Raw genomic sequence first — 9,410 nt, 5'->3', positions numbered from 1 at the left:
GGTACAGGGAGAACAATTTTCTACATGTTAGCATAAAAATCACCAGAGGACTGCCTCCTTGCACCTACTACTTGTTCACTTCAATATCCTGTAGTCTTGAGAGTGTACTTTAGCTTTATTTTTTTGTCCTGTATGTCTTTCTTTATACCATATTGAAACCCCAGCTCTTACTTCTTTTTCTGTGCATGAAATATACAGGAATTTTACCACTGCAAATAGCAGCTAACAGCATTCACAGCAGAAGCAGCAGCAGCCAACACCTTATCCATTGAATTGTCAGTCATCTCTCAATGGCTACGGTACAGGCCTTTGGCCTCACTAAAGCAAAAATGTCAGGCAGCTCTGGGTTAAAACAAAAGCACCAGTGGTTATTAGCAGCTGTTTCAGTGCTGTGTTTTGGATTTATTCTGGAAATAATGCTAATAACACACTCAAGCTTTATTCTTTGCTAAGCAGTGCTTATCCTAGGTCTAGGACTTCACAGTTTCCCATGGTCTGCCAGTGAGCAGAGGCACAAGAATCACAACCAGAAAATAAGCAGACGGCAAGTGCAAGCAGAAGCTGCAACTTGACAGGGTAAGAACATTTAACATACTGCCTGGAGACAGAGGAGGAATAAAAAAAAGTGTTAAAAGACCAGAAATCACCATTGGACCAAAACGCACAAGAAGAATGTGTGAAGAGCATATGATCTGTGCACCCACCTGTCACAAGGGTTTAATTGCCCCAGGATTTCTTTGTTCAGGGTCCTTCCAGAGGCACCCAGCTCAAGGTGGTTTTCTGCTGTACCATCTGGATAAATTATATTTTTTATACACCAGATTCAATACCTGAGACTCTGATGCAAGTCTAAAAACCTACCACTAAACCTGAGGGACGAGGAAGTGCCTGCAAGTGAGCATGTGTGTGAGTGAGGAATCAAAAGAGGAATCCCTCAGCTCACTGGAGCTGCTCGCTGTGAAGGGACTTGGGTCAGAGCAGCTGAAGTCTGGTGGTGCTCCCAAGTCCCTCAGTAGTGTGTAAATGCTTGGGCAGCAGCTTCTCCCTTAAGAGAGGCAAGGTACATGTAGATTCAGATTTGTGTCCTAAATCTTCTGCCTAATTAACTTTGGAAATATTTGTACTACAGTTTTATATGTCAGTCAGGTATCTGATTAACAACAGGCAGAGCTAATGCCTCTCAATAGTACTGCACCTGCAGGTCTCAAAACTGGAACTTAAACTGCATTTTCATTAGAAATTGAACTAGAATAAAACTGATGCACATGAAACACATCTGGTTAACACCTTCACTTGCACAGCCTTAGGAGAGATCAGCCCTCTGAAACCCACAGAGCTCTGCAATACAGATGAGACACCTAAGTACTTACTTTAATAAGTAATAGGGCTGGACACAGGGCTATGAACACCAAATACAGTGATCCCTTTGATCTTTATAAAATATTTAATGAAATCTCCCAAAAATAAATGAGAAAAATGTTTCAAAACTGAACTTCAAAGATAGCCCTTTTCTCCAACTACTAAAAAACTAACTTACCTTTCCCTTTGAGCTAAACTTAGCTTCTATTACACCGGATGAGTAACTCTATTGTGTGTTGACAGTCCATTACCTTGTTACTTCAATTGCTGAGCCAAATTTACATTTGCCCAATGTCACGCTTTCTTGAAAAAGAGAGAAAGAAAATAGCAGGGACTTAGCAACAGAGGTATTATAAACACAGTATTACAAAAGCCACTCTGTATTTGCAAATTGCTGTCGCCTCACCTCAGTGCTGATTACTTTCAAAGTTTTCTTCAAATTTTTTATTTCATAGTTTTCAAAAATAGTAACCACTCTAACCATATTTTGCTTTCCAGTGTACAGAAATTTTGCAAGAAATACTGTCCAAAGAGATGTCTTCACTGTATTAATTTAATAGTTAATGTGCATTATTCACATTTATATGCAAATACACATGGTAATTCCAGTCCAACACGCAGAAGACTGAGAGTCAGCTGCTTAGCAAGATGCAATCACATCTTGACCCACTAGTGTTTGAAGATCTGTTGATCCATTATGCTTTACTTCAGGTAAAGATGGGGAACATTTAAATGGTTGGTTCTGCTGCATGTTAAACTGGTGAGTGTTTTGGCCAGCTCTGATGTTGTTGCATAGAGAAGCCTCTGTGCAGTCTGCTGTTTTTAACACGTGTAAATGCAAATGCAGTTGGTTTTTCTCTTCAGGGACTCTTCTTGCTTTTCTGTTCTTCCTTAAGCTCTTTTGCACTGCATCTGGACCCCAAGGCTGTTAACATTTCTATTGTTGTCAAGTTGGCTCCCTTCATGATCAATCGGTCTCCATCAGCTTCAAAGGGAAAAAAAATTAGAAGTCACAATTTCTATGCCAAATTACTTTAATCTGCAGTTCTGTTTTTTGTACAGAAATCCAAATACCCTGGTCAGTCATCTTGTTTGATTAGAAAATACTTCACTCACAAACAAATCTGACTATGCACCACCACCAAACAAACATACTGAATGGCACACAATACACATGTGATTTTCACTTCTGTATTGCATTATTGAAAAAGCTGAAACATTTGTCTAAATACACCTGTAGTAAGAATAAGTATCTAATGAGAATGGCTCATGCTATGCCCTCAAACTCATCTAACAGAAGGCACAGAAGGCCCTGGAAGGCATAATTTCCATACATGGCTCAGCATTTTAACAGCATGTTGTTTACGGTCTGTTTAACTTCCTTCGTTAGCCAAAACAACCAATTGATTCACACAACTTGGTGGCTGTAACATAAATAAAAATAGAGAGCATTAGGATTTCTAAAATTCTGAAAGGAATTATTTTTAAAAAGGGAGGAGGCAGTAGAAGTATCACACCTAAGCTATTTATTTTTGCAAGATTTGCAAAGAAAAAAGCCATACTCAAACCCACATAATGCACTACCATGCAGGGCATCCAAGTTCCAGCCCCATGTTTGCCAACTGACAAGGGCTGCAAACTCCTCATCTGGAAAATAATCAGCTCTTAGAAGATGGAGAGTTGAGAGCTGTAGCTCTTAGCACTAGCTAAATAAATTGTTTTGGTTTTATTCTGTGAAAAACATTAAGCTTTACTGCTTAAGTCTTAATACATTAACCATTAAGAGACAAGGATGGGAAAGACAGAAGCATGGGGGAGGGAGAAACAAGCAATGTCAAGAATTAAATAATTAGACCTTCCTAATCAAAATCATGTACGCTCAACACTCTTGACATTTTTACTGATTCACTAAGTGTATGGAAGATTAAAGAAAAGAGGGTAGCAAGAATCAACAACAATGAAAACTTTAATGGGCTACATGACATACTGGTCCATTACAGCACAGCAGGAAAGAAGAAGCAGCCAGAGAAAAGGACAAAAGCAGATTAGAGCCATCTGCTCACAGCCTAGAATCTGGGCTGCTTCCAGAACTGATGAAATTTCCACCATCAGTTCCCTGTGTGCTCACTACATTCTCAAAGGAAACCAAGAAATTTGCTGTAGATCAGCTGACCTCATTCTGGAAGTCCATCTGCACATTCATGGTCTTACCCATATGAGCAGTTCCTTCAAACTGCACAGCAACTCACCCTGCTGCATAAGCAACTAAAGGTATTCACCTTTTCTGTTCTCAAGGCTGAGCTGCCTCCATCCCCAGGTAACATAAAAACAGAATTACAGAAAGTGAACAGATCCTTACATCAAAACAGAGCTACACTTACTACCCTGGAATCTCCCCTGGTGATATCACACAACTATGTCACTAAAAAATAGAATAAATCATAAAGTTAATTCAGTTATTTGATCTAAGATCTGCCAGATCTAACAGTAATACAAAGACATATATACAGATGTATCTAAACATCACAAGTTAGTGACTTTCTCTTCCTTTCTTCATCCCCGCTATACAACATCTAGCAATGGAAAAGGAAAAAAAAAATAATCATGGAACAGCATCTGAACAACACAAACCCAGAGGGTGTTTTGGTTTGGTTTTTTTTGTCAAGATAAAAAATTAGCTCCTTACCAAACATAACATCTACAACTGGTTCAGACCCATCGTGTCTCACATCAGCAGTCACTTCACAGTTTCTATTAGTGTTCTGGATTCTTTTATGGTTTATATATCCAAGAAATTCTCTGAAAATACATTAGAAAATATATTAAGTATTTTGTAGATAGAAATTACATTAAGTAAATTTCTACAAAAGATTTAAATAGCTTGATATTGCTGAGCAATGAAAGTATAAACAAAATAGGATTTGTATTTAATAATTTCAGACAGCTATGTCTTAGGAAATGATCACAATTAACGATCCAAGTGGACAGTCCATATATGCCAACACGTAAAAAGCATCCCAAAGAATTTTTCAGTAATTCAGAGTATGCACTTTCTGTGTGTGTTTCAGCTGTGTTAGTAACAATAATTAAAAAAAAAAAAATCAGCCAAGCAATTTTGAATTTTCCTTTATGCATCGGTTGCTTGCCAATGTTTTATTATCTGGGTTGCAGATAACATTTATTTAACAACACTGGTGTCCAGTAGATTTTTGAAATGACAGCGTTCTGGCAGCTTGAAGACGTTCTAAATTAAGTTGTGTTACTACATTCATTTCCAATGTAAATATGTTCATAAAGCTATTGCAAAACAACAGTTTACAATTACTTGGTGCAGAAATTCTATCACTCAAGAAACATAATTACTTAGACTTGAGCAGTTAATTACCAAGACAGAGCAGTGCTGTTGCCCCCTCTCTTTCCCAATACCAACTTAAAACCAGTGGCTACATATCCTCACCACAGGCACAGCAACCCAGAGAGGCATCTCCCTGGGTAGTCTGGAAAACCTGAACACACAGGCCTGCACTCAAGGGTCTACGCTGAGCTTAGGCACAGAGATCCTCCAAAAGTCTGCCAGAATGACTTCTCTGCATCCTGCTAACACCATAAACAAAGCCCTTACGACAAACACAGCATCTTCTCATTCTGAAACGTTGAGGTTCTGCCAAGCCTAAGCTACAAAGCCCAGAGATAAACGCAAACCTTCAAAAACTACAATTATGAATGCTTAAGTACAGCAGGTGAGGAAGTTCAGGAAAAGGAGGCTTTTCTCCCGAAACACCAGATGGTGCCATTTCCACTCATGATTTGCTTCCAGGATGTCTTCTGTTTGCTGGCTATAACGACACCAAGTCACAGGTCCCTGCAGTGACAGCAGTTCCAGGGATTTATTTTTACATCTGATGAGAGCCGGACAGCAGCCAAGAGAGGAGCCTGGGCTGCTTCCCTTCCCACACCTCTGTTCCACAGGGCGGCCTGGGGCACTGCGGGCGAATATAACCCCAGCCTCTACTTCCCCCAAATCAATAAAATTAAGTGAAATAAATAAAAATAAAGGTCCCCCCTTCACACTTGCTGTGCAAGGCACGGAACCCACGCCGCGAGCGCAGGAAGGGCGCTGGGTTGTTGACAGGATGAGGAGCCCGACCGAGGCCTCCTCGCCGGCAGCGGGCCCAAGCATGCCCAGGGCTCTGCGGGGCCGGGGTCGGCGCTACCCCCGCAGCCCCCTCACCTGGTGCTCTGCACGTTAGACTCGAAGGGACAGAAGCGGACTACGATACTCTTCACCGGCCGCAGCACTACGCGGATCTTAGACGCCATCTTCCTTCTGCCTCCCCCACTACAACTCCCAGCAGCCCCCGCGCAGAGGCGGGAAACGGCGGCGGGCGTGCCATGCGCCCCGCAGGCACCTGGGAAATGTAGTCCAGGCGGGCTTCCCCTCGGGGAAATGTCCGCGGCGGCCGAGTCCCTCATGGCAGCCCTGCAGCCCGTCCTCTGGAGGCTGCGGGCAAGGCAGCGCGGAACCTGCGGCACCGTGTGCCCGGTCACTGCCCTCCGAGGGACGCCGGCTGCCTACCCTAGGTGACAAATGTAACCACCCGAGGTGCTCAGGGCGGGCTTGTTCGTGGTTATGGAGGGAGAGGAACCCGCTGACCATCCATCCTGTCCCGGCGTCTCCCTGGAATCTGTAACACGGTAGATACGGATAGGGGAAAAAAAAACGACCAAAAAACCAAAAAACAAAACAAAAACAAACAAAAAAGAACACTTTTGACATAAAATTGCAATGATGAGCTCCTGAGGTCTCTGCAGGAGGCCCTGCAGCTGCCAAGGCACCCATGCAGCGGGTGTGGGGCGAGGCTCAGGGGAGCTGTACAGAAACCATCAGTGAGCGAGGGTTGGGTTTGTTCTCTGTATGTTAAACCTGTCCCTGCCATGTGGCAGCTTTTGGTGTCTTCCAGAAGCAGTTTGTTCAATACAATGGAACTGACAGGGCTATTAATGGGGATAAATAACGGAGCAGCCAGTGTGGCAAAGGATGAATTAGGGGCAGTGTTTCGCAATGGATCAAGCAGAAGAGAGACTTGAGAGGCAGTGCTACTGGAAAGGAACCTGTGGTTTGTTTAGTTTGGGGTTTGGTTTTTTTTGTTTGGGGTTTTTTCCCTTTTGTTTTATTTTGTGGGGTTTTGGCGCTTTTTTTGGTGAGGTTTTTTGGTTTGTCTTTTTTTTTTTTTTGGGGGGGGGGGGGCGTGGTGTTGGTCTGTTTTGTTTTCTTTTTCTGAGGGTTCGGATGCAGCTGTTGCACACCTGCTCCTGAAACAAAAGGTTGGGCTGTGGGGGTGGTTGGTGTCAGCTGTGTGTGCCCCACTAGATGGCAGAAACCTCCCTGGTAAATAAATGGCTGCAGCATTTCTCACGGCTTCCTCCTGCTCCCCAGCACCGAAACCCTGGGGCTGGGGGGAAAGAACCCCGGTGGCGATGGCATTTGAACACGCAGTCTCGATGTCTGTGGGATGTACGGTACAGGAATGGCATTAAATTTCTAGCATCCCTGGAAAGGGGTAACCTGGTTTGAGATTATCTTTGTTCATTGGAAGGCTTTTTTTTAAAATTCCATAGTTACTGAGAAAATCATCTTCTTTGCTGAGATTTATCCAAGAGAAATGAAGTACCAAAACTAAAGACAGCGTAGTCAATATAGTTTTAATATTTAATGTGATTATTTTTTTCTGAGATACCACTTGGAAGACTCTCTGTAACCAATAAATGGCTGATTTAAATAGGAATTTTTGCCATTTAATAGGCTTGGATACAAGACCAGATAAATAGAGTATTTTTCATTTAGAAACCAAAAATAACTTACACAGTTTCAACACATCTTTCTTCATTATAACACAAGGAGCTTGATGTGTTCCACTTAAAATCTGCAGCAAAATTTCCATTAGCTTCTATGATACCCTGAAGGAATAACATCAGCAAAGGACTGGGGAAGAAAGAATAATCACTGGTTTTTCTAAGGGCTCCATTCTCCACACTATTGTCCTGATGCCTCTTACTGACTTCAAAATAAATATGGCAAAACCAGGTTTATATTTGCTCTTATTGCATTTTGATAGTAGTTTAATGAAGAATGTTTACCTTATGTTGTACAATTAAATGAAGATAAAATTTTGTTTACTCCTTTCCACGCTCAGATTGTTTAACATTTTAGCATTTATTGTCAGCAGTAAAAGTTGCATCTTTCCCCTTAAGCCATCTGTTTAGAATAATCAAAAACCTTCTTTGCTTTTTCAAACTAATTTTTTGGGGGGAGGGGGGATTCACAGTAACATGTAAGGACAGGTGTCTGTTAACTGAAAGGCTCTGTGCTCTTTTATTCCCCTCAAAAAATAGACCATGTATGGGTCTATGGGACTATGAGTAGAAATATTTCATCCCTGGATGTTACCCTTCTTGGTAACAACCAAATCTTTCTGAGCATTTGCTGTAGATGCAATAGTTTTAGCTGATGGTAATTCTGGTCATAGTGCTACTTAGTACAGCTATTAAACTAGGTAGATAAACAGGAAAGTGAAATAGCTATTGGAAAAAAACCCCAATATTTCTTCAGCTGCCTTTAAACCCAGGTGGTTGCTATATTGGACTGCTCTCCATTTTTACCAGAGTAACCCCAATTGGCCTCTGGAGCACAATATTTAAATGCCATTTCAGAAAACCTGGTAATTTTCCATGAGAAGCCTTGAATTTGTCTCTCCAGCTCCACTAAGCAATCTGGGAACTCTCAGATGTTTTCATTTGAGACTCTTTGGGGATGTCCTTGGCAAGCTGAATGACTCATGATTCTTACACCTAGTGATAATCACACACATTCCTAAAGCATAGTAACATGAAGGCCTATAAAAACCATATTACTATAGTAGAAATAATTTTAGTATTCCTTTCATCAAGCATTTATAAAGACTGCTTCATCCCAAGTCTGCAAATATTCATATCATTGGTTTCACTGAAGTGTAGTCATAAGAAGCCCACAGATGATTTATTTCTAGGCACCATACATGACAAAGAAAAGATGCAGCCATGTTTTACATTTTAATTATGAAGGCAGGTAGAATAGGACTATAATATTAATTATATTAAGTCAGTTTTCCTTTTTTCTCACTGATCCTCCCAGTTCTCTTAGATCCAGGGAAGGTGGTTCTGCTTTCTCTCCTGTTTCTTACTGTATTCATTTTTTTGTAATATTTTCTTGCTCTAGAAAGAGCCATGTTTCAGAGCTTTTGAACTCTTATTCCTACATATTTTGGGCATGTCTTAGCACCTGGGCTCTGGCTTCTCATTTCTCTTTAGTTAATTTTTTTTCCTCAAAATCTGGTGGTCTTTTAGATTCCTCTTTTAAAACAATGCAAGAGAGAGGGCTCTCTACGCTCTGTTTCAAGTCCTGCATCAGCCCTGCATGCACACACTTGGTTCTGGAGTCTTGAATTGTTATCTCTGCTTATTCTCAGCTGATTCCTTCCCCTGCATTTTTATCCTTTCTTTCCCTGAGTCTTGTCACAACCATCAACAGGGCCAGAATTTAGCACTTAAAATGTCATGTCTGCACATCTAGTTATGATGTTGTGTAGTCCAGGAATAATGCTGGTAATGCTGCCTTCAGGGCAGTAGCCACTACCAAGGAGACGTGAGCCAGTTCAAATCCAGCAGCCTGCCTGTTCTGCACTGAGGAGATGCTTCCAGATGGCCACGCAGAAGAGGTTCTTTGAGAAAGATGGTGTGCTGGGCCTGACAGGAGAAACAAATTATTTCTGGAAACAGAAAAACAGTCTGACAAGTGTGGTATCATGGAGCATATCTTCGTAAGAGCTATGGAGAGACAGTCAAGATGACAAAGGACTCGTAGGAAGTCATTATGAAATGCTAGTGCCATGTTGAAGGACATGTTGAGATGAATTCTTTACTATACTGGAAAAGTACAGATTATTTTACTGAGTCATAAAAATATAAACCAGTCTGTGTTTTCTGTCTGGTTTTGTTTCTTTCTTTGAGCTGAG

At 41.4% G+C, this 9,410-nt stretch overlaps 1 protein-coding gene across 1 annotated transcript; it reads right to left on the bottom strand.

Moving 5' to 3' along the window:
- Positions 1–1,894: 1,894 nt before the first annotated feature.
- Positions 1,895–5,706, bottom strand: MRPL53 (mitochondrial ribosomal protein L53). Its single transcript, XM_008493517.2, has 3 exons — positions 5,591–5,706; positions 4,046–4,158; positions 1,895–2,344 (listed from the first exon to the last, which is right to left on the bottom strand). The coding sequence occupies exons 1-3, from the start codon at positions 5,677–5,679 to the stop codon at positions 2,220–2,222; spliced, it is 327 nt and encodes a 108-aa protein (XP_008491739.1). The 5' UTR covers positions 5,680–5,706; the 3' UTR covers positions 1,895–2,219.
- Positions 5,707–9,410: the final 3,704 nt, after the last annotated feature.

This window comes from Calypte anna, chromosome 2 (genome assembly GCF_003957555.1).
Source record: "Calypte anna isolate BGI_N300 chromosome 2, bCalAnn1_v1.p, whole genome shotgun sequence".
Taxonomy (NCBI): Eukaryota; Metazoa; Chordata; class Aves; order Apodiformes; family Trochilidae; genus Calypte; species Calypte anna.
The sequence above is the reverse complement of the archived record's forward strand: the minus strand, read 5'-3'. Positions and strand labels throughout refer to the sequence as shown.

Coding starts and splice junctions, on each gene's coding strand:
- MRPL53 (XM_008493517.2), bottom strand. CDS start 5,679: ATGGCGTCTAAGATCCGCGTAGTGCTGCGGCCGGTGAAGAGTATCGTA. Junction 4,159..5,590: donor TCTAACGTGCAGAGCACCAG/GTGAGGGGGCTG, acceptor ATGTATTTTCAG/AGAATTTCTTGGATATATAA. Junction 2,345..4,045: donor AGTTGTAGATGTTATGTTTG/GTAAGGAGCTAA, acceptor TTCCCTTTGAAG/CTGATGGAGACCGATTGATC.